The sequence below is a fragment of the Protomyctophum bolini genome (assembly GCF_963924005.1).
Source record: "Protomyctophum bolini genome assembly, chromosome: 3".
Classification (NCBI taxonomy): Eukaryota; Metazoa; Chordata; class Actinopteri; order Myctophiformes; family Myctophidae; genus Protomyctophum; species Protomyctophum bolini.
In genome coordinates, this window is record NC_137864.1 from 31,271,882 (window position 1) to 31,297,544 (window position 25,663).

At 42.3% G+C, this 25,663-nt stretch overlaps 2 protein-coding genes across 2 annotated transcripts; both read left to right on the plus strand.

Moving 5' to 3' along the window:
* Nucleotides 1–466: 466 nt before the first annotated feature.
* Nucleotides 467–14,204, plus strand: mri1 (methylthioribose-1-phosphate isomerase 1). The gene is made up of 6 exons (XM_080759663.1): nucleotides 467–1,175; nucleotides 2,423–2,646; nucleotides 6,330–6,499; nucleotides 7,798–7,974; nucleotides 8,095–8,319; nucleotides 9,059–14,204. Exons 1-6 carry the CDS (start codon nucleotides 1,044–1,046, stop codon nucleotides 9,190–9,192), a joined length of 1,062 nt encoding a protein of 353 aa, XP_080615789.1. The 5' UTR covers nucleotides 467–1,043; the 3' UTR covers nucleotides 9,193–14,204.
* Nucleotides 14,205–18,213: 4,009 nt separating this feature from the next.
* cUnh19orf53 (chromosome Un C19orf53 homolog) lies at nucleotides 18,214–20,584 on the plus strand. The gene is made up of 3 exons (XM_080759673.1): nucleotides 18,214–18,359; nucleotides 19,602–19,657; nucleotides 19,763–20,584. The coding sequence occupies exons 1-3, from the start codon at nucleotides 18,272–18,274 to the stop codon at nucleotides 19,907–19,909; spliced, it is 291 nt and encodes a 96-aa protein (XP_080615799.1). The 5' UTR covers nucleotides 18,214–18,271; the 3' UTR covers nucleotides 19,910–20,584.
* Nucleotides 20,585–25,663: the final 5,079 nt, after the last annotated feature.

A 25,663-nucleotide genomic window follows, 5' to 3' on the forward strand; every position in this document is an offset into this window, starting at 1 on the left:
CATGCATGCTCTGTTGTTGGGGGGAATCTCTAGGCTTTGCTGTTATGCTAATAATTTATCTGAAAAGAAAGAAGAATAGAGGGGGAGGGGTAAAGTCTAGAACCCATAGCCGGAATGGACGAACCGTCACAATGATTGGCCGACAAGGCAACCAGTCGCACTCGGATTATAGCTGCCAGCGTGATCAAAACCTCCCCATGTGGCTAGTGTAATAAAGGTGTAAACTCAAATGTATTACACAATACACACTTCCTTTTCATTAAGATAGCGTTATGGACCGGTCTGAAGTGGGCAACATCTTTCTCTTAAAATGATTTGAAGGAAAGGTTAATTAGGTTTATTTATTTTTACCCCACGTCCGTGCTATTTGACGCGATTGACCATTGGGGCAATGGGATTTGGAATGTCAAAAAAGGGTGCGTTCGGAAATGCGCACCGGGAGCGCACTCGTGTATTAGTTTGCATTGCACCTAGCTGTGGTCCATAGCGTTCTGGGTTCTACTGCTTCTACGAGACCAGAGCATCGTGCGCTCAGTTTCCGAACGCGCGTTAACGCAAGGTTTGGCGAGGGTGACGCTTGCCTTATTTACAAGCATCGTGACGTGTTTTTTTTAAATTATTTTACCAGTGATACAGATTAGCCAGCCTTATCCATTATTGTAAGTAAAAGTAATTAAAAGATTGGAGAACGCGCGAGAGTGAGGTGGGCGTGAACAGTGCAGGGGGGGCTTCCTGTTAAAAGATAACACGTGGTTCCGTAGCTGCTGCTGCTCTACTGTATTCAGTCAGTGTGGAAGCGAACCCATCTCTATTCTTCCTCTCATTCACACGACCAGCTATCTACTATAGCGTTCATTCTCCCCCCTTTTTATTCATCCCCACCCACACCCCCTGTCGCTCCGTTCCACCCTCCCCTTTCCTTTCTCTACCGCTGACAACCACCAGGCCGTGGTCGAGACGACGTGTGTGACTGTGTGTGTGTCGGTGTGTGTGGGGGGAGTGTGTGCAAATCACATCGCATCCACCATCTCCTTGTTCGGGTCATGACGCTCGAAGCGATCCGCTACCGGGCCGGATCTCTGCAGATCCTCAACCAGCTGCTGCTGCCGCAACAGACTGTGTTCGAAGAGGTTCACTCGGTCCAGGACGGATATGAGGCCATCAAGTCCATGAAGGTAAGGAGCTGGGAGATGAGATCCTTTTCTCCTCCTCCCCCTTTATCCCTTCTCACACTCTTGAGTCTTTCTTTAACCCCCTCCGCTGCATGTGATGACAGATGATCTATGTAACGTTTGCGTCTTTATGTATGTTGCCGTTGTTTATAAACGGTGTATTTGCCAGACTGTCTAGTTAGTGGGTATATTCTCAACAGAATTCAATCTTTTGTGGTCCTATTGGCCGCATATCATGTTCATATCGCTGGATTCCTCGGCCGCCTGGTCGGGCTCGTTATTGATGGGCAGTGGGCACCGTCCAGGGGTCCCGGCGGCCTGTATTTGTTTTGAATGCATCTGCGGCAGCGGCACCCTATTTTGGGTGTCTTGTCTTCTCGCCCAACGGCGCGTGGATTCTCAGGCCCCGGGATGGAATATTTAAGCAATTGAATGGTCTCGACTCTCGATGCTGCCTCAAACAAACGTATCTGCTCCTATTGCCCAATTAATGGGCATCCCAAAAAATATGACCTGGCGCGGCTCAGCCCATGATTATTCATTTATAGTTTTCGCATTATGATCATGATGTTCAAGCACGACAAGCCGGGTATCTGCACACAACCATCCACCCATGTAATGTATCGTCCCTCGTTCACTGGGAGAGATTGATGAATTAATAATGATCTTTACCAGGGTTTTTGTTCGCTTTGGTTCTGCTGTTCCGTTCTTTTTTTTACTCCTTAACACGATTTCTCTCGCTCTCTGCGATGTACCCCTTTCACAGAAAGGTGTTCTTGATAATGGAATATTCTTATTCGTTTTGGGAAAGAACATTTAAAAATGTGCTCCCCCTGGGGTTACATCAGATATACAGCACCACACACATTTGGCATGGTGTCAGAAGTGATGGAATGTACCATAAGTAGAAAGGATGATGTCATGATGATAATGCCTCCTGGGAGAGAAAAATGATTCTCAACCAGAGATGATATCATAGCCCTCTCTTTGCTCTATGTGTCTGTTTCACTGCCAGTGTCTGGTGTTCTCAAGCCACGTATGACAACTGTTGGTTCATCATTGTTGCATCAGTGCTTCCTTCCTAGATCTCACATCTCGGAAGCAAGGATGAACACACACACGGACACACACCAATATCCATGATGTGAAAACCAGGAAGAAAGCCACAATAAAATAGAATGAAACCACTGTGGGAAAGGACAACCTGACAATGAGTGACGACTCCGAGTTGTCTCTCCCCCCTTTTCTAGGTGCGAGGTGCCCCCGCCATTGCCATCGTGGGCTGTCTCAGCCTGGCAGTGGAGCTGACTGCAGGTGCTGGCGGTGACGACCCTGTGAGCTTCATCAGAGAGTCCCTGTGCCACCTGACCTCAGCCCGGCCTACTGCTGTCAACATGGGCCGTGCTGCCCGCGAGCTGATGGAGTTTGCAGAGAATGAAAGCATGGAGAAGAACTCTGAACAGCTCCGGGAGAGGTAGGCAGAGAGAGAGAAAAATAGGTGAATGAAAAGAATAGACAGGAGTAAAATCTTCAGAATTTAAATGTTCCACAGCCAGGAACATAAAGGGTGAGGAGAAAAAAACACATGTTTATGAATATAGCTGAGGAAAGATGGTCTGGATATAGAGAAACAAGTAACTACTAACTAGCCATGCTGTAAGTAAATAGATGCAAGTTGACGACTGATGTTGTATACTTAAGGTAGCATAAGGGCTTTTCTTTGAATATATATATTATCAGAATATTGAGCTATTTACTTGCGCAAGCAGAGCGCGCAAGTAATCGTTTCGCTTGGTCTCTTCGAAGTGAAGCCAAGTTTTCTTCAACGGTAAATCTGTGCCTGGTTTGCTGGGACTAGTTACAACATTACGTCATCCTTGAGAGAGTACATGGTGTGTATATGACGTAATGTTACAAGTTACAAGTTACAACATTACGTCATATACACACCAGGTACTCTCTCAAGGATGACGTAATGTTGTAACTAGTCCCAGCAAACCAGGCACAGATTTACCGTTGAAGAAAACTTGTCTTCACTTTTTGGAACCAAGTAACCACAGTATACTGCTAATCAAATTACAACTACATACTCTGTATGTAGTTACTTGCGCAAGCAGAGCGCGCAAGTAATCATTTCGCTTGGTCTCTTCGAAGTGAAGCCAAGTTTTCTTCAACCGTAAGTCTGTGCCTGGTTTGCTGGGACTAGTTACAAGTTACAAGTTACAACATTATGTCATATACACACCATGTACTCTGGTCCCGGTTCTCAACGATGACGTAATGTTGTAACTGGTCCCAGCAAACCAGGCACAGATTTACGGTTGAAAAAAACTTGGCTTCACTTTTTGGAACCAAGTAACCACAGTATACTGCTAATCAAATTACAACTACATACTCTGTATGTAGTTGTAATGTGATTTGTAATTTGTAAATCTGTGCCTGGTCTGCTGGGACCAGACTACACAGATGACCATATCTCTTACGTCATCACTGAGAGCTAGTCATACATATACACACCATGTACTCTGGTCCCAGTTCTCAACGATGACGTAATGTTGTAACTGGTCCCAGCAAACCAGGCACAGACTTACGGTTGAAAAAAACTTGGCTTCACTTTTTGGAACCAAGTAACCACAGTATACTGCTAATCAAATTACAACTACATACTCTGTATGTAGTTGTAATGTGATTTGTAATTTGTAAATCTGTGCCTGGTCTGCTGGGACCAGACTACACAGATGACCATATCTCTTACGTCATCACTGAGAGCTAGTCATACATATACACACCGTGTACTCTGGTCCCAGCTCTCAACGATGACGTAATGTGGTATCTGGTGGGACCAGATTACACAGATGACCATTTCTCTTACGTCATCACTGAGAGCTAGTCATACATATACACACCATGTACTCTGGTCCCAGCTCTCAACGATGACGTAATGTGGTAACTGGTCCCAGCAAACCAGGCACAGACTTACCGTTGAAAAAGACTTGGCTGTCACTTTTTGGAACCAAGTAACCACAGTATACTGCTAATCAAATTACAACTACATACTCTGTATGAGAGCCCACGGTAATATACACCATGTACTCTGGTCCCAGCTCTCAACGATGACGTAATGTGGTATCTGGTTAACAAATCCAACTACAGATTTCGGAAGTATTTTAGATCATGTATATTTCAACAAATTTGAAAGTATTATTACAGAAATTGAAGTTAGAGACACATATTACTCTGATCATGATTTAGTATTAATATCACTATAGTACAAAATGAAATACATTTAAAACAATTGACAATTTACAATAAGTAATAAAATAATTATACTGTATAATATATTTTAATTCAGTTTATATACCTTTCTTTTTCATCACATATCAATGATTCATTTTTCTGTAAAAAAGTAGTTAGGTAGCAAATAGTTACACGTAATGATTATACATTTCAAACGTTCCTTCACGGAGATACTGAGATGTGATAGTTTCCAGCGGTCGAAAGTACTTGCGCGCTCTGCTTGCGCACTAGTAGGCCATTTATGGCCTACTAGTGTGCAACAAGCAAGTATGCACTCGGCAGAGTGCAGTTCTAGTTAACATTTAGTTTAAACTAAGTGTTAAATAGCTCAATATTCTGATAATATACATTGTTAGAAGGAAAATACATTGCATGGATGCAAGTGTTTGGGCAGTAACAGGGGTCTCTCCAGCTCAGCTCTTTAAAACATAAAATGCATTTTCAGGATACCAATAATGTATCCAATCAGGATGGATAACTCGGGGCAGAATACAGATTAAACAAGTAGAATTGGAAGTGATGTTGCAAAGAAATGAAAATGTGTTTTCTGTTATCAAAGAGCCGGAGAGACAGGGAGATTCCTGTTACTGAACAAACTCTCTATATAGCAATGCATACTATCAGAATATAGTGCTTTAACTTTTAAAGGACCACTTCACCACTTTTCAACCGATCTTCATATAATAGGTCCTCACTAATAATCATGATCTACTCTGTCTGTGGCCCAATCCACTCCCTTGCTGACTCAATGAGCCCTCACTGACTTAGCTGCACGTTCATGTGAAGTCTGCGAAGGCTTGAGGGATGTCCCATTTGAAATCCGTAAGTCAGTGAGGGCTCAGCCCCGCCCCTTTATGTGCCCTTTGCCAAAGTCAGCATCGATGCTGACTTTGGCTGACTTTAGCAAAGAAATTACCCACCGTTCATAGGGGAATGTTACCAGGGGAATGAGGGGGATCCTCCAAACGTCAATCATTTAAGTATGCAAATTAGTTATGTATCGCGGTTAGAATGTCAACAAACACAATAGTGCTTTCTCACTATTCTCAAAAGGAGACTGAATGGAAGGATATAGGCTATATATTTAATAATAATAAGGGAAACATGATGAGAAATGATTAATGATCAAAGTAAAAGAATATGGAAATGAAATGTATAATGAATATTATTATATATGAATATTACAACCCATATCACACAGGAAAGTGTATTTATGAAACTAATAAAACGATCAGCTTAAATACTAAAATAGACGTGAACGGTGATAGACATGTATAAATAGGCCAAGCATGTAGGTAGGCACTGGCTGTGAATAAGGACAGTTTTTATAAAGTAATGCAAAGTGTCATGAATGGCGGACTCATCTTCAAAGTGCTGTCCCATTTCTTTCACAACAATTTCCTCAAGCACTTACAGCTGACGTCATTAAAGTCAATGAGGGTCCAGGGCTCAGGGCTTGATTAGGCCTGTGTCTCATAGGAGGGCTGTGGGCAGTTCAGAAACCGTCTTCCAGTGACATCATCGATGGGAAATACAAGCTAATAAAAACTGCAGGCTTTCTAGTCCTGAAAAGTTGCAATGCAAAAATGGAAGCCATCGTTCTCACGATAATGAAAATGTAAACATTTTTGTAAAAGAAATCTTGTTTTATGTTTCATGTCACTGGAAGACGGTTTCTAAACTGCCCACAGCCCTCCTATGAGACACAGACTGAGTAGAAAAAAATCATGCCATTTTATCATGATTATTAGTGAGGACCTATTATATGAAGATAGGTTGAAAATTGGTGAAGTGGTCCTTTAACCAAAATACACCACTTACCCTTAAGTCCACAGTGACACACAAAACTTCTTCCCACAGTGTAATTGCTTGGATCGAAGATATGCTGGAACGTGATGTCAATGACAACAAGAAAATTGGTAACTATGGTGCCCAGCACATCCTGTCTGGTGTCCCCAGGGATTCTGTTACCATCCTTACGCACTGCAACACTGGCTCGCTCGCTACAGCCGGATACGGGACTGCATTGGGTAAGGCTGGATGAGTGTTGGAGTGCATGCATATGTATGCACATGTTCATGCGAAATATCACCTGTTTAAACTATTTAATGATGGTCTGTGATTCATTCCATGTTCCACAGTTTTATTTCTACATAAAGTTTGTGTAGGCATGTTTCTAGAAGAAAATAAATAAACCGCAATTATTAACACTATAGGCCTACTTTCGAATATGTCAACCTCTGGTTAAATAAAAATTACATATTTACAGTATTTCACCTGTAGGCTTCGTCATGAACAAACATTAGCAGTGATGTCAAACATAAGCATGAAAAATATCCACCACTTTGATTATACTGTGAGTTTAGATTTGCTATTAAACTTTAAGTATTTTCATATTATTCTTAATTCATTGTAAAGGAATGCGAGAAAACCCTAAATGATAAATTAAATTTTAGTTTTTTTTTCCAAACAAGGTTCATGTTATTAGAGAAAGTAAAAGATGACTGTTAAACTTTTTTCATTTGCTGCTTTCTTTCGTTTTAGGGATTTTAGCTGTTTTTGACAGGGGGGCGGGGGCATTCGAGCATGGGGTAAAATGTGTACCGTACTTTTTTACAACATTTTATTGCTATTTCTTTTTTTATTATTTACTATAGTCCTACTAGACCCCAAGAAATTCCATCTGGCCACAAAAGATCACGAGATCTACTGAATGTGTCAAACTGACATATTGAACCTATGACACACAGTGTGGCTTCCCCCAGTAGGCCTCCTTCACACTCAGTAGATCCTGCGATCTTCTGTGGTCAGATGTAATTTCCTGGGGTCTATTAGGACTATAATAAATAATTAAAAAATAAATTGCCATAATATTTTGTAAATACATATTTAGGCCCATGCTTTAATGCCCCCACCCCCCTGTCAAAAACGGCTAAAATCCGTAAAACGAAACAAAGCAGCAAATGAAAAAACTTTAACACTCATCTTTTACTTTCTCTAATAACAACCTAAAACATGAACCGTGGTTGAAAAAAACTAAAGTTGTCCTTTAAGGGAAAAAAATATATATTTATATTTTAAAGTATTCCTTTGACTTTAATACTGACCTATTTTAGAATTACAATGAATCAGTGTTTGCGTGTGCAAACACCTGTGGGTTGTGTATACACAATGTAATAGAGTGTGAGTGAGATAGAGATTGTTGAGACACTGATAATTAGTTCTTTGTCTTGATGAAGACATGAGTCCCAACATTGGCTTTTTTGATAGTTACTGTTTTTTCCCCCTTTAATTAATGCAACAGTAACCAGGACTGGTTGTGTTACAGGTGTGGTGCGTAGCCTACATGCGCTTGGTAGGCTGAAGCGTGTATACTGTACAGAGACCAGGCCGTACAACCAAGGCGCCAGACTGACGGCTTACGAGGCTGTGGCTGAAGGATTCCCAGCTACACTCATTACAGACAGCATGGCCGCCCTAACCATGAGAGAGAAGGGCATCACAGGTATGTCGATTCCTCTATTCTCTTCAACTTAATTTTCTCTGTTTTTATTTTTTCATTTTTTTCTCACAACCAACCTTCAACCAACCCTTCAACCAACCTGTGCTTTTCTTTTTCTCTCAGCTGTAGTGGTGGGGGCTGACAGGGTTGTTGCCAATGGTGACACAGCCAACAAGGTGGGCACATACCAGTTGGCCATCACTGCCAAGCACCATGGGATTCCTTTCTATGTGGCAGCACCCAGCACGTCCTGTGACTTGAGTCTGGAGAGTGGCAGGGATATTGTCATTGAAGTGCGCCCCGCTGAGGAGCTCACCAGCATCAATGGAATCCCCATTGCTGCTCCAGGTATATAATAGCGTCGTGCATTAGTGAGTTTGTGCAATTTTTATGTCATGGTGTCAAAAGGGCCAACAGTCTAAAAAAAGGTTCGACTATAGGTTTTTTAATTGATTATGCACACATAAGCTATTCAGATCGGGTAAACAGTGCACAGTATTCAGGCCATTCACCACAAATAAGCATGTTTTCATTTATTGAAATGCAAGTGCATGTGTTATGTGTTCTGGATCGTCTGCCTTGCATTTGGAGTGCTGGATCACTGAATAAAACAAAAGTGGAAAAACCCGCCCAGTGGAGTGAACACGGGATGCATCTGTCCCGTGCCTATCACTACCAGGTGATAGTTCACCAATGCTGAACCCGACGTGTCATTCTTCATGCTAGTGCATGCGCATCAACTGCGTCAACTTTTCTGTCCACTAAAGCAGAGACGACTGTATGCAAACTATGCATAAAATGAAACCTTAAAGTTCAAAACAAAAAGTTATATGAAATTTGAGCTATGTGAAAAGAGATGCCAACTACCCGGAACAGAACTCAGAGGACGTACGTCCTGGGTGAGTTTTTGAAAGCTGATGTCTTCCAGTGTCGTGTCGTGTGATCTCCAATTAGACAAAGAGGTGCTCTGTGACATCACTGTAATTAAAGCACACTGGTTTAATGAGACCAGAGGCCCTATGTGTGTGCATGTGTTAGTGTGTGAGATAAGCGATGTGAGTCATTCTCTAATGCTTCTGCTCTGCAGGTATTGAGGTGTGGAACCCAGCATTTGATGTGACCCCCCATCAGCTAATCACAGGAGGAATCATCACAGAGTTAGGAGTCTTCCTGCCATCCGAGCTTCAGGCAGCACTCACTGGCCGCCTCACCGCTCTCTAGTTCTAACTCAGCCTCCCCTGCTGGTCCATGTGCGCTACTGCACCTTAAAGTGATCAAACGTCCCCCACTCATAGTCCCTCACAGAGCTCACACACAAAGACATGGCGGTGACGGAAATCATGTTACAGTGGTTCTCAATCTTTATAATTTCAAGGACCCCATGGTCCCGTACGGATCCATTTGGTTGGAACCCAAAGGGTCCCTGGACCCCACTTTAAGAACCACTGCCGTAGTATTGCTACTTTACTACATTGGTGAGTCATTGTTACATGTCCATGCACAGATATCAGTTGCGCACATATACTGTACAAATCACATTTGACAGTCTTACACACACACACACACACACACACACACACACACACACACACACACACACACACACAGAGATGCACACTGCAGGGACTCAAGCAGAGACACACGTACACTATTTGTCCTTTCCTCCTCTTCCCTTCTTTTTTCTATGGTCTCTTCCGCTCTCATCACATACAAAGGCAATGCTCATTCTGTCTCATTATCTCTTTCTCTCATGCTTTCTTTTAATGTCTTCTGCAATGATGCATAGTGCTCAGCTTGACACATTCCCAATTTATAATTACATGAAACGCCGGCAAACGGTTACAGACGGGATTATTTCTTACAAAAGTGTCAATAGAGTTATGGCCAGACCTGCATGAGCTTGTAGATCTGCTACTTTTGGTGCCCGACACATCATATGATGGAATGTAAATTAAACATTCGAAGTCATGATTCAGTCATGGTGCTTAAAGGGAGAAATAAGTGCTGCTACCTACTTGTAAATATATATAACCCTAAATTCTAGTGTGTGTACATATGTACAAAACTAACCCATAAATACTTAACGGTAGCATAATTCTAACCAAAATGTTTAATTCATTGAATTAAAAAAGAAAATGTTACATTAACATTTGTTTAAAATTTCTTTTCTGTAAAACTTTTATAAAAAGATGGTTAGCTTGGTCAGCCGGAATTATAACCATATAATGAATTGTATTTCATTCCCACAATTTAATACTTCATAAAAAAAAGTGGGACAATTTCTTGATCAGTCCACCTTTGTCAGCTGAAGCCTATCATGAAATGTGGTGATATTTACCTGACATTTGTATCTTGGTCTTCCATATCATATTTTTCCATTCCATATAAATGTCCAACACTACTAAACTAAACACAATATGACACACAACCTAAAATAGGTAATTGGTGTTATTTTCATCAATGACAGCTTCTGAAATGTCAATTTTTATCTACTATATTGTATTTCTGTAATAAGATTCATAGGTATTTCGACTGGTGGGATTATTTCGATTCTGAACAGTCTGCTAGTAGATCGCTCTGTGACTGTATCTGGAAATGCTTTATGGCATAATTACCATCTGTCAGAAAGATGGTAATACTGATTGATTTCTGGATATTTTTGATACAGCAGCGGTGAAGCCATGGTATAGTTAAACGGTCACTGGATTGTTAAGTCTCTCAGGCCTGGGCTACAAGTAAATGGATCTTTTTCAAAACGGATATTTTCGTCCTCTGTTTAAAAAACAATCCCTGCCCATACGACAAAGATATGTGTCCACACACACATGCATTGAACACAGGAGAGAATCCATGTAGTAGTAGGTTTCAATCGTAGGCGATATATTTGATTTTATATTTACTTACCAAATACATCTAAATTATGAGTGGAAGTGGAACATGTTTCTTGCATTGTCTATCAGCATGTCACAGCATGTGCGTAAATCTCCAAATCCCGACACTCGACTTCTCTCCATATAATTAAAAAATATGATTCTGATTCATACACCCGATGATAATTGTGAGCTTGTAGAGTAGCTATTTTCGAGGTGTATAAATAAATGTCACGTTATAATGTAGGCTAATAAAGGACATATTCGGGAACAGCGTTCACACGCGCACATGGTCGGCAGGCAGTGGGCACAGTGAACGGAATGCATCCAAGGGTGTGCCCTTTATTACCTAAACAGGAGAGAAATGCAACTGAGAGTGCTTTGCAACTGGACATGAACCACTATATACTTTCTTCTCATCCACCACGCTATTTGATGCGATTGCATTCACACCTTTCTCCATGACCATGACACGGAGAGCATGTTTATAGTCTATCCTTCTATCCGCAATGAACACGTCGTAGGGGATGTCACAATAGGTGAGGAAATGCATGATTTTCACCTCCATGTGGCATGTGCAGTGCGTTGGTGTAGCTGTCAGACAAACTTTACACACGAATAGTTTCACAGGGCTATGCATGCATCATCTGGCGACTGGCGGCCACCGTGGACTGGACTAGTAAGCTGCTATATTATTTATTATTGGACGCAGCAGGCTCGCTGGTGACGTGGTGCAGTTGATGCAACAATACATTTAAAAGTTGTTAACGGTGATATAAAAACATGCGTTTTGAAAAAGATCCATATATGTGTTGCCCAGACATCGGACTCATTTGTCATGTTATCGGAGATTGACCATAAGCCCAACAGTATATGAAACCAGAGACCGTGTTCATGAAGAGAACTGAACAGGGTCCAGAGAGTAGCTCATCTGGTATGGGTCTTGAGGTGATGTGACCTGACCTGGTGATCCTTTTCTGCGGCTTTCTGCATACATATCCAAATGTCTGTACATGCTTAATCGCTGTACTGAATGTCCAAGGCCTGCACTGCTCACTGCCTTACATAACCAGCAAGAACAGCACTAATGAAGCTCACAACATGGACTTCAGCTAGCAAATTGTGCTGTTGTAGTTCTGTCGGAACAACACACAAACTACAGTCCTTTTTAGCCTACCCACCAGTACCATTTTACCACACCTCTCTTAATAACTACACATCCTCATTAATATTCCATGTATTTTGTCATGTTCTAATTAAGCCACTCTCAGGACCACTGCGGGGTCCAGAAAACACTAGATAGAAGCTTGATGTAAAAAAAAAAAAGGAAGAAGAATCTTTGAATTCTAGAATTAAAAAATGTTAAATGTCATTGTCTGTCCCATATATTTGAGTTGCGGTAAAAGAGAATAATTTCATTTTACTCACCTCTTCTGCCCTTGACCTAAAATCTCCTTTCTCTCAAGACTGTCCTGTTACTCATCACCCTACTTTCACAACGATGCTGTTAAATCACACACAAGGGTAGAATACACTTGTGTGTTGTTTGAGTTTGTATGTAGTTTATTTTTTAAGTATTATTTCTAAGAAATTTAAGAGAACCAGGGGAAGTTGGGAGTAAGGAATATGTAGCAACTGTTTGCCATCAGACGTACAAATTATTTCTCTCTAAAGAGGTATTTTTCTTTTCTTTTTTCTAAAGTCATGACTAACTATTGGACTGTGATCTGTTTTCTTTTATTTCATTGTGATCATAGTGATTAAGCTGTTTAGTACGACACACTGGGGAGGCCTCCTCAACCATACACACTACCTCTCCATCTGCCCACAGACTTCAAAGATATGAGCATACTATATCCACTGATTATAGAATCATGGGCTGTGTCCCAAATCACTCATTCACTACTCTCTATTATTATTTATATTATACATCATTTACACCTTGAATGAGGTTTGGTGGACATTCCTGAATTGTAAAATAATAATAATAATCGAGCTGCCTAAAATTAACCTTACTACCTTACATGTGCCCGTCGGCCACCGGCCTACTTGGGAACGATACAAGTTGGGAACATAGTATGCAATATCCATTGTCATAGCACCCGTTTTAACCGCCTGTCCCTTTTTTTGCCCATATATGGAGATCTCTGTCTGCCTGCCTGTGTCTAAAAAGTGCAAACTGACTGAAAAGTGGACTGGTTAAGTAATCAAATGGCAGGTGTGGGGTTGCCATGGCAATCAATTGGCTCAATTACAGGTGAGGGGACTTTGGCTCCTTAGGTCCACTGGCAGAGCCTGACCAAACAGTGTGTCTGACCGGCTCAAGGCTGGTCACTGCACTCCACGTGGTGGTGTGGAATGCGTGTGTCAAATTTGAAGTCGGTGGGGCGAACGGTTCTCAAGTTACTAGTTATTTATTTATTGTAAGATTAAGTTGAGTACACAGGTGGTATGCTTACCCTTTTTGTATCCCGATGTAGTCCAGTTATCCAGTACTATTATGAAAAGGAAGGAGTCAAGGGCATAACCTTAATGGGGATTGCCCATAAATCCGACCTAAATGGCCAGTTAAGACTGAGGTTAGGATTAGCAACCTACTCGGCCGGTTAAGACTGAGATTATGGTTAGCGACCTACGTGGCCGGTTAAGACTGAGGTTAGGGTTTTGTATAGTGTTAGTAATCGGTCAGACTAACGGGATGTCAGAACAATGACTTGTTACCGTCTCCTTGCAGCACTCTGCTTTGGATGTTGTTGCTGTTACCGTCTGCCGTTATGATGTTATCACTTTGGCTCTCATTCCTGTGCACATGAGCAGCCATCAGCTGGGTGAAACTGGTCCAAGTGCTGCACATTTGGTATATCCATACCTTGTGCGTGGCCGACAGGACATTTTCCCAAGCTGAATGAGTGGATGTGTAGACGGGTCCGACACTACTCTTTTGGAATGCCAGGAGAGTCCACCAATTTGAGCATTTACACAGTATGGCTCAAAGGCTATATCTAACATAATCTGTCTGCTTCATCCAACACCAGGCTTACTTAGATCCACCTTTCCTCTTTCAATCACATTCAATAGTCTTCCTCGAGCCCTGCACAGCACGTTGCATCCCTTTAGCTGTCCTGTGCACTCGGGAAGTGGGGCTGTCGGGCCAATCATGCAAACTTTGGAAGCCAATGTTAGCCAGTTAGGGGGAATATGAAATATACCGGATAGATCCATATTGATCACATGACTTCATGACTATAGACTTGTGTGTGTGTGTGTGTGTATGTGTGTGTGTTTTTTGCAAAAAACCTGCCTCCTGGTGGCGCTATAACAGGCCCATGTGTAAAAGTTGGGGCAGAGGTCCAGCTCTGGCATCCAGGGGCTTCGTACACACATAAAGAACAACTGTGCTGTGCTCTGCCTGTGTTTCATGGCCGTCCCAATGCTTTTCCAATGGAAGTCACGTGTGACCAAACACTTGTTTGATTGCCCCCTCATCACACACAACTGTTTGGTCAAACCACGTGACTTCCATTGGAAAAGCTTTGAGGTGTACTGTCCATGAAACATGGACAGCACAGAGCATGTTCGTCTGATGTGTGTACGAAGCCCCTAGGGAGTGTGTGCACAGAGTTTGGCTGCAATCAAGCCAATGGTGCCAGAGATTTGCTGTCCACAGACAGACACACGGAGTGCATACTCTCCCCATGCCTTTGGAATGGTGGAGACAATGATGCATGTAAATGGTAAATGGTGCATTTATATACCAAGGCGCTTTACATAGATGAACACAATTGAGCGTCCTCGTTCTCTATTCAGAGCGCACTCTATCTCTGATGAGGAAAAGATGCACCAGCTGGCATACAGAAGTATGAGCGAGAAAGTAATTTAAATCTGGTCCGGGTTAGTCTCAAATATGATATGATGGGTGACATTACATATCAGTAAAGCTTAGCATGTTTAAGACATGAAACAAGTCCTTATACAGTACATTGTTTTTTCATAGGGTCCCTTTGCATCTATTCTTTCCTTGACTTCCTTATTGACATCCCACGCCTCCCGAGCGGCGACTGGCTAGCTCCACATCCTAGTTACTGGCTGCCTCTGATTGGCCGACCGCGTGCATGCAGGATGTTTATAATGCTGTTGTGTCTTTGGATGCGGAACATGGGAATTTCAGAGCAGCCAAAACGGTCAAACAAAGTTAAGTAAAAATACGCCAAATGAAAATTCTCTGACGTTTCCATTGTCTCCTATAGCCGATATATGCTTCTTTTGAATCATCTCACCACCACCAAAAAGCCGCAGCACAGCCTTTTCAGAGGGTACAAAAAAAAGTACAATAATACAAAAGGATGTCATTGCATGGCTGTATATAAAATACGATTACTTCCCCATGGCACTCAGGATGTTTGCCTTCATGAAGGAAGAAAATCTTTTTTTAGATAAGCCTTCGATGTTGGTCAGATGCTCCACCTTGGCAAATTGGCCATTGAGCTCCCTCCATCCCAGGATGAGCTTGGCCTTTTTGTCGCCTATCCCCTGCAGGCCTTTAAGGTCCTTGAGTGAACCTGTATTGAGAATGAGCAAGATCTTCCCTCTGGATTGCTCTAGTATAGTTGCATCAATTTGGCCCTCCCAGCATGTTCGATTCTCCTTATCCTCAGACTCCTCAGACTCGTCTGAAGCACTTTTTCCTTTCTTCTTGACGCAGACAGACTGTTTGACATTTCCAATACCCTGAAGAGGCTGGACCTGAAGAGGCTGGATTGGCTGGGAAACCTGTAATGGCTGAACTACAGCTTGCTGTTTCTCAGGTTTTACTGCAGTGGACTTCTTCTGTAGAGGGTTCATTGTGAAGAGAGGTTGCTTGTCTGAATTGAATGGCTCCCTTGTCAAGCCTTTGTCAGCAAGGCGTTGTTGCAGCTTGACCTTGTTCTCCCACTCCTTCTGCTTGTCCTTCAGTGCCTCAATCTCCTTGCGGTATTTGGCCTCATGTTGGAGCAGGTTGAGCCTCTCCTTCTCTTGGCAGTCCTTTAACTGCTTCTCCAGAGCCGCCAGTCTGTCAAGCACGTCTGATGGATTGTGTGGAGGTACTGTTGGGGGCGAGGGAGCCCCTTGCTCAGTCTTCTTACTTCCTTTTTTTGGCTTCTTTATCTGGGGCTCACTAGAAGCTCCAGCCTCATGGTCGTCTCTGGCTCGCTTCACTTGCGGTACAGGGACATTCACGGTTTCGCGCACAAACGGCTTGTTGACGATGAGCTTTTATTTGTATAGCACCTTTCATGACATGAAATGCAGCTCAAAGTGCTTTACAGAAAAATGGAGGATAAAAGAAAAGCAAGGCAACAACATTAAAAACAAGCAGTAATGCAATACAGTGAATAACAAAAATAAAAAATAAAAGATCAATTAAAAGCAATGTTGTAGAAGTGGGTCTTGAGCTGAGCTTTAAAAATGTCTACAGAGGCTGCCTGACGAAGGTACAGTGGGAGCTTGTTCCATGACGACGGCCCGTAGAAGCAAAAAGCTGCTTCCCCGTATTTTTTAGTTGCCATTTTTTTTGGCAAAGCGAGCAGGCCAGCAGTGGAAGACCTTAGGGGGCGGTTTGGGACATATTTAGGCAGGCAGTCATGTAGGTAGGAAGGTGCGAGACCATTGAGAGCTTTATAGACAAGTAAAATAATTTTAAAATCAATCCTAAAAACAACCGGAAGCCAGTGCAGTGATGCCAAAACTGGAGTAATATGTTCTCTCATCTTAGTTCTAGTTAAAACTCTTGCTGCTGCATTTTGGACAAGTTGTAATCTGTCAGTTGTTTTCTTAGGCAGTCCTGAAAAAAGTGCATTGCAGTAGTCAAGCCGAGAAAAAACAAAGGCGTGGATTAGCGTTTTTGCATCGTCCAAGGACAAATTCGTCCTATTCGTGCAATATTTCTAAGGTGAAAAAAGGCAATCTTGGCAACATGATTAATGTGTGAATTGAAATTCAATTCAGAATCAATAATAACCCCCAGGTTCTTTACTTTACTGTTACTTTCTACAGTCAGGTTACCAAGTCTGCTTATTATTGATTCTTTCTGCTCACTAGAACCGATTATGAGAACTTCTGTCTTATCCTCGTTTAGCTTGAGAAAGTTCTCACTCATCCAACATTTGATGCTAGACAGACAGGTCAACAGCGGGTCTAAAGCACAGGGATCATCTGGAGCCACAGAAAGATATAGTTGGGTATCATCAGCATAGAAATGAAAATTGACTCCGTGATTGGTAATGAGTTCGCCCAATGGCAGTATGTACAAGGAGAAAAGCAGAGGGCCAAGAATCGAGCTCTGTGGAATACCAGAACTGATGTCGTGTTTGTCTGAGTCAAACTCGGCTAGATTGACAAAGTAAGACAAGTCACAATCACAAGTTTCACAACACATTATTTTTAAACAATTGTATTGCCCATTAGGCTTTGGTGTAGCTAAGTGTAATTAATTACATTATTACTAATGGTGTTCTGCCAACTTCCCCTTAAACTTAAAGGGTAGCCTACAATAAATGGCTAATAATGAGACCCCAAAATGATTGGTGCTCGTTGTCACTTTCTACCATAGACTGTAAAGCTTTCTACCCACATATCTGACCCAACCCACCTGCTTGTGTTCTAGCCATTGATTACTGTGACCTTGGAAGGAGTGTTGTTCAGAGGGCCTCTTTAAGTGCAAGTATGTTCTTCTTGATAATCATTTAATCTGGTTTAGTTTTGTAACGTGGAGATAGTTCAAAACTGGATGTTTTTATATACATGTATATGAATATAATGCTGTAAAGTGCAGTCATGAATCAAGAGATTTCTCTTTCACAGTACAATAAAGAGGGAATAAAGCCACTGTGATCCAAATTGTCTTTATTTCTCCCAAGGTGGATTGATTCAGTCAGAATTGTAATAGTGTTACGTGTCCCCTTTATCTGTTAAGGATGACGTAACGTCGAACTAACCATTACGTCATTCTCCCTTCTTTATAAGGCTACACTCAGCCAGAATCATCTTGTCGGAAAATAAACTTGCAAAGGTAACTCAATTCTAAATCTACCTCCTTAACTTCACGACTTGGTTCAAATCCTTAATTAGTCAAGAAAGACCTGACTAACCTGTCAGACTCCAACCTTCGATCTAAGAGGCATTCAAACCAAAACCTTAACATTATCTGTCGACTATTCTCTTTATTTTACCAGTTCCACCATTTCCTACTTATTTTACCTGACTTTATCTCAAAATTACCGAATGTATCAGTTCCTATTTCTGTCCTGATGGTGGCCCCAGCGTTACAGAGAGCGTTTAGATGAAGACGATCTGTATCCGGGTCAAAGGAACAAAGGTCATCCCAGGCATGCATGCCCCCCCGCCTTAGAGTATACTCTAAGCCCCCCGCATGCACGCACTTCCAAATAAACATGGCGCAAGGTAAACAGAAGTTCAAATCGCAGCCTGGGGCATCAAAGAACCCCACACAAAACAAAGCGAAGGGACCCAGGAAAGGAGGTAATGTATTAAATGACAATGATTAAAAAAAGAAACCTCTTCCCATTAAGACAACAGCAATAAATAGTACGTGTGTGGTCGTAGCATCGGTAGTACTACCCAGAGTAATACCCTGGGTAGTACTCGTAGCATTACGGCTCATTGTCGAGTTGCTTTAATTTGCTTTTTTGTAAGTGGTAACTAAAAGAATAACACCGTACACTGTCTTCACTTGCAGCGCAATAAAATAAATGTTTAAGAACGTGTGGTAGGTCTTTGACCGAAACGTGCTTACTGCTAACTCATTAAAAGTTTTCTTTCATTTTAAGCAGTCCAAGTTAGTTTACTTGCCAGCTCATAGAGCCCTAGCCCCTCTCGGAACCCCCTGGGGTCCCTGTACGACATAAATATCGTCGCATATGTCGCGTCTGCGCTCTTTGACGGCTTCTTTTCGTTTGAGTTATTCTGAATGTGTAAACTATAAGTACCTATACATACCGCTGCGATTATCTCCTGTGGCGTGGAAGCCGTTAAGTATTTTAATTTGACCGATTTGGTCGCTTTACCGTTTATTGTACCGCCTCCCGCTGCGGGGTTGGCTTGTGCCGGCTACATTCCTGCCTCTGATCTGCTCTGTCATAGCTATAGCGCCACTAGCTAGCCAGATAGGCGGTACAATGAGGTGTCAATAAACAAGGAAGGAAAAGAAGAATCAAAGCGACCAAATCGGTCAAACATAGATTAAAATATCCGCTGCAGTCCACGTAGGCTACATGCTGCCTGTCAAAAACATTTCGTTGTGTAGCCTGGCTATTCCTGTGTGTGTGGCATGCACGGATGATGGATCAGAGAGAAGGCTGTCTGTGTCGGTCTAACGCTTGTATCACGGCATCCTACACTTGCGTGAGTCAAAATGAATTGGAATTTAAAAAATCACACCCGTGTCAGTGGTATATAGTCATACTCGTGCTCATACATAGGTGAACGTCACATAGTCATACATGAGTGAACAACACGGACCTTCCTTGGAGTGGTTGCACCACTCAAAAAGACTCCTGTAGTGTGAAATACATAACGATCTGATGACTCGCCGACAACTTTAAAACTCGTACAGTGTGTAGGGGCCATAAGTAACCATAGACTGCGCCCGGTATGTAACTCACAGGACCCACCTGCTGATGTCCATTTGTCAGCATTCTCCTAGGTTTGTGTCCACGGATAATGTATCACACGACTGATCCAATTTGTGCTTCTACTCAACAGGGAGGAAAATTGCACCTAAAAAGACACAAGTGATCCAGTCACAGAAACTGAAGAAGGTAAGATAGTGAGGCAAAGTGATTCAGTCAGAAAGGTTTGAGAACTAATGTTAATCAGACTGGATGACTCCTCATTAACATGTCCACCTCTGTTCTTCCTTCAAGGTCCTGGAAGTAGCGATCAGGAAAAACATTGAGCATGAGATCATTCAGAAGTCCAGCTCCAGCCTCCATAAGCGCCTCAGTGTACTCAAAGGCCCAGAAAAAACGGGCCCCCCTGGAGGCCCCCGTCCAGCTACCAGCTCCAAATAGATTAGATACACAGACTGCTCACCAAGCAGACATAAGTAGAATGGTATTAAAAAATCACACCCATGTGAAGTGAGGGGTGCTAATATATTAAAGTCTTAACTCATGTTGATTAGGTGATGTAAAACAAACAAACAAATTATCTTTATTGTTAATGGCATTTAATGTTTAAGGGACAAGATGATGTAAAATTTCCCTTCATTGTCAAACATTACAAAGAGGAATTTTGATTGTCAATGCTTGGCACATCTAAATGTATCATACCCACCATTATTAATTGTATTGGCTGCTGCGTTACTTACTCAATGTACTGTAAGATGAGCCTAACTCTAGCCCATGTGGTTTTGAACCTGGACCGGAAAACAAACTACAAAAACAAAAATGAGTATAGGACTTCTGGAAGTTCTGGCCCTTTTAAGTTCATTGACGGACAGCGACAGGCTTTGTCTTTCTTTCAATTAAGTGTAGCCTTGGACTGTGAGATGATTCCACTTCACCAGAGGGCACCACTTGGCCGATCAAACCTTATGGACTGGTTGTTGCTTTCACCTTGCAGGAGTGCACCTCAGTGACTACCTCGGAAGAGCTTAGTTTCACTTTGGTGGCATTCTATCAACATTTGTATTTTTTGTATGAAAACCATGTACAGAAAATGACCAAATACAAAAGTGAAATGAATATGGAGTTTGTGTTTTTTATTTTGTGTTTGCAGGTATGTGTAGCCTGCATAACTATTATTTCCGGTTAATCCTCCTTTTATATCAATTGTGTTGATCTTTTGCTGTATGTCTCACGGTCGTCGTCGCTGTCGGTCAAGGACCAGGCCTGATGCTCTGTGACTGGCCACATAACAAAACAACAGTTTTCAACCACTTTGGTCATAATGTTACTCACCCATTGGTATCACTCAGTGAAAATAACATGCGATCAATAGACAATATCAGTTATTTTCACTATGAATTTCTGTACCAAAAATTATAAATTAAGTTTAAGCCAATACATCCCTTTTAATGAGGTATTTATTTTTTAAGTTTTAAATATTACAAGTTATGAAGTTCAAAGCTTTATAATTAAATTGTAATTAGAATAACCACATTAATAATGTTAAACTTTTCTGTGAACACTTTCTGAATTAGATGACCTCCAAAATCTTCACGACTTCTCCCATTTGGGTTCCATTTGTTGGCTTCTGTTTGCCTGTATCTGATTTTAAAACACAAGCGGACGACCTACAAGGCAATTAAGGGCATGGCACCCCTCTGCTTCCAAATTTTGAGCGATAACCGCAATCCTTCCTGCACAGCTAACGCAGAATGTCTGTCCCTCCTTTCATTATGACACGCTGCCTATGCCTATGCCTAAACATTTTAGGAATCTTTTACTATATTGAAAATTATAATGAACATTTTAAATGTTTCAAATAGCCACTTTACAAAGTAAAAAAAAAAGGCAGCAGGGCCCTATACTCTTCTCCCTCGACTACCGATTTATTTTCTTTTTTGCAGTAGTCTGAAAACTCGTTGCACCCCATTCGACTGTTTCAGTGCATAGAACCGTCATCAGGACCATGCAGCAATGGGCCCAGTATGAACATTTTCCACATACTCACTGTTTCAGTATGTCTATCAGCTATTATGACGGGTGATAATGGTATTTTTGTGTCACTGATGTCAATGACGGAGGCTCGCCCCCAAAACAGTTGCCCTAGGGAAAATCCGGCTGTATTCACATGGTATTCCGGAAGGTAACCCAAGTAAACTATGCCTAAACCTAACCTTATTCCTGAACATATCCTCAGTAAAACTGCCAATATAGCCTTATTCCTAAACTTATCCTCAGTAAAACTATGCCTAACCCTAAGCGTATTTCTGACCTTATCCTCAAAACAAATACAAGAACCACTGGTCCACAGAACAAATGGGGGTGAGCGTGCTTTCAGGTCAGCCTTCCGGATACCAGTAGGTCTATAATTATTTTGTAGCAGTCCAATTATTTTATTTGCACTTGACAATTGACACAGTTTGGTTCATGCCACTTATTCTCTGATCTTGCACTTTGTATAAGTTGCTCTGGATCAAATTTGTAATTGTAAATTGTAGAGTACTATAGTGTCTTTTTTTCCAGACAACTTTAGAGCATGCAATACTGTTTGTCTGTTTACATTGCCCAAGAACAATTCTACCATATATTGTATAAAACAATACTTACAATCTACTTGATACACAGATTATAAAGCACAATCAAAATGTCAAGTAATACACTTTCATAATAACTTATAATGCATATCTATGATAATAAATGGTTATGTTGATATTTCTTGTAAGTTATAATAAGGCCTTGGTTGCTTCTGTGGCAGGATGGACGTGCAATGACACGGCCCATCTCCCATCCTTGTTGGTGGATGGATCAGAGTCACAGCTATTCTCCGCCCACTTATTAGTGGGCTGATTGGTAACATTATAAAGGCAGTGCGGTTCCTTTGCTAGTCAGCTGGTTGTCTCTGCTGCTGGTTTGTGGCTGCCACACCTTGCTGGTTGAGCTGGTGTGTCCACACAGTTGATACCTAACTTGCTGGCCCGTCGGGCTACAGCGTGGGGTTGCGCATATTGGTGCAGGTATGTATCTTATTGTTTAACCGATATCTGGCATTTGATTGTTTGACCATGAACTTGACTATGACCGCTTGTCTCTTTAGCTTTGGGCTACGCTCTGCAGGCACTCACTCCTGTTGGAGTCTTGTGCTGGGTGTGCGGTGTAGCTTCACCACGCCACCCAGGTACGTGGTTTATCCTCCTCTGCAGAACTGTGATTATTTTATGCCTGTTGCTATCGGGAGACATTCATTTCAATCCTGGACCGGTTACACGATCACAAGCGGTCTCACAAGCGAGACTGCTCCTACAGCAAGAGGTACTTCCGCAAGCCACAGCCGTTTCCATCGCAACGCGCCACGGCTTCCAGAGCGCCGCCTCCATGGACTTGACCACGGACGCAACTCCAAGATCAGCCTGGGAACGCTCTCCAGCCTCTCCCCCACAGCATACAACCAACGCCAGCGGACCCCCTTATTTCACCGCGGGCGTTATGCTTGCTGAAACCAACCCGGCTGTGATCGAAACCGAGGAACACCCCCCCCTCCCCCACACCCCCAGTCAATCCAGGACTACTGAGGACAATGGCATTGACATGTGCAGGACATGTCCTGACATGTGCAGGACATGTCCTGACATGCACAGTCAATCCAGGCCTACTGAGGACAATGGCATTGACATTCCACCGCCCCTCCCCACTCACACCTCAGCCACGGAAATTCCACCGCCCATCCACATTCACACCTCAGACTATTTCAACACCGACGAAATTAACACAATCGTCGAAACCAACGGCCTTCATCTGTTTCATTTGAATGTGAATAGCCTGAGTCGCAAACTGGCAGAGATCAGACATCTATTTCAAAACGGTAAGGCAAACATCCTGTGTTTTTCTGAAACTAAGCTTGACGAGTCCACTAAGGACCCAGAGATAGAAATAGAAAACTATACTGTCATTAGGAACGACAGAAACAGGCATGGTGGTGGCGTGTGCATGTATATTCACAAAGACACTGAATATGTTACTCGTACTGAATTACAGCATGATGAAATTGAAACTTTGTGGGTTGAATTAATTTTCAAAAATGCTAAATCAGTACTAGTTGGCACCGTCTATAGACCGCCTGATCAGCACGGGTTCTATGATATTCTTGAGGGGTGCTTAGCTGGGGAGGAATCTGTAGAGAAAATCCTGATTGGCGACTGGAATACGGACATGCATCGTAAGGAAGTGCCTGTGTTTAAATCGTTTAGTCGGCTCTGTGATCTGCATGGTTTCAGCCAGCTAATTACCCAACCCACAAGAGTGTGTGATTCTACTCAAACTGTCATTGATCTCATTCTGACCTCGGACAAATCCAGAATCTCCAAGAAAGGGGTTATTGTATGTGGGCTCAGTGATCATTTTATGATTTTCTGTACCCGCAAAATACAGAAACTAAAATTTGACTGTCACAAAACAGTCATATCTAGGGACCTCAAAACCTACTCTAGTGAGGCCTTTAACCTAGAACTGGAGAGACTGGATTGGTCCGATGTGCTCAGGAGCTCACTAGTCGAAGAAGCATGGCTTGGCTTTAAAACCAAATTTACAACAGTACTAAACAACATGGCTCCTCTGAGAACCATCAGGGTCAAAACCCGCTCGGAGCCATGGATGAATTCGGACATACTGACTGCAATGAAAGCCAGAGACAACAAATGCTCTGAACTTCTTAAATGCAAGTCCAAGCTAGCTAAGCGCTTCGACAGTGATCTCCAAACCAAACTGTGCATCCTTAAAACCCAATGTAACAAGCTAAGAAACGGTGTAATTGCCATGACCAAATCAGCCAAAAGTAACTTTATCAATGATAAAGCCGAGGAAATCAAAAACAATCCTCGGGAGCTCTGGAAGCTACTAAACAACCAACTAGGCTGTGGTCAGAAACTTAAAACCAGGTTTACTAACATAAACATCAAATCAAATAACACCCTCATCACTGACAAGGTTGATGTAGCCAATCACTTGAACATCTTCTTTACAAACATTGCAACAATGCTGGTTAACAAACTGCCCTCCCACTCTGGGCGTTTTGGTGTAGAGCACATCAAAGGCTTCTACAAAAACCTAGGTGTTTGTAAAGATGATTTTAAAATGACAATGGTAACAACTGAGGAGGTACTTAAGAAACTGAGTGCCCTCCAACCCCACAAGGCCACTGGCCATGACAATATTCCCTCCAAATTTCTCAGAGACTCAGCCATTTCCATAGCTCCAGTCATCACCCACATAGTTAACCTCTCCATCAAACAAGGACAGGTCCCCAGAGATTTTAAACTGGCCAAAGTAACCCCCCTGTACAAAAAAGGGAGCAAATTAGAACCCGGCAACTACCGCCCTATTTCTATTCTAAGCTCCATCTCGAAAGTGATGGAAAAAATAGTCTATGAACAGGTTGAAAAGTATCTTGCCACTAATAAATTGTTGTACGAGTTCCAATCTGGTTTCAGAACATCCCACTCCACTGACACATGCCTTCTCTATTTGAGCGACCACATCAAACACGAGGTGGATGCTGGAAAATACTGCGGCATGGTCATGCTGGACCTCCAAAAGGCTTTTGACACCGTGAACCACTCCATACTGGTTAACAAGCTTAAAGCTATTGGTTTTGATAGCACATCAGTGAGCTGGATGCAATCCTACCTGGAGGGGAGAGAACAGATGGTGGAAGTGAACGGAACACTGTCCCCCCCCCCTCCCAGTGAGCTGTGGCGTCCCACAAGGAAGCATACTAGGGCCTTTACTGTTCCTAATATATGTAAACGACATGACTTCAGCTTGTGACTGCAACTTGTTCCTGTTCGCAGACGACTCAGCACTGCTGGTCTCGGACAGGAACAAACTGCAGGTTGAAAAGACCCTCAGCTCTGAACTCGGTAGAATCTGCACCTGGCTCGCTGATAACAAACTATCCTTACACCTGGGAAAAACTGAATCCATTCTCTTCGGATCAAATAGTAATCTCAAAAAGGCAGATGGCTTCTTGGTTAGAGTTGGTGATGATATTATCACACGGAAGGATCAAATTACCTACCTAGGTTCCATCCTGGAGGCCAATCTCTCCGGTGATAAGATGGCCACCAACGTAATCAAAAAAGTCAATCAAAGAACAAGATTCCT

Bases quoted from the DNA above. Each gene is read 5' to 3' on its own strand.
- cUnh19orf53 (XM_080759673.1), top strand. From the start codon at position 18,272: ATGGCGCAAGGTAAACAGAAGTTCAAATCGCAGCCTGGGGCATCAAAG. The intron at 18,360-19,601 runs GTAATGTATTAA...TCTACTCAACAG, and splicing joins GAAGGGACCCAGGAAAGGAG to GGAGGAAAATTGCACCTAAA. The intron at 19,658-19,762 runs GTAAGATAGTGA...TCTTCCTTCAAG, and splicing joins AGTCACAGAAACTGAAGAAG to GTCCTGGAAGTAGCGATCAG.
- mri1 (XM_080759663.1), top strand. From the start codon at position 1,044: ATGACGCTCGAAGCGATCCGCTACCGGGCCGGATCTCTGCAGATCCTC. The intron at 1,176-2,422 runs GTAAGGAGCTGG...CCCCTTTTCTAG, and splicing joins AGGCCATCAAGTCCATGAAG to GTGCGAGGTGCCCCCGCCAT. The intron at 8,320-9,058 runs GTATATAATAGC...TCTGCTCTGCAG, and splicing joins AATCCCCATTGCTGCTCCAG to GTATTGAGGTGTGGAACCCA.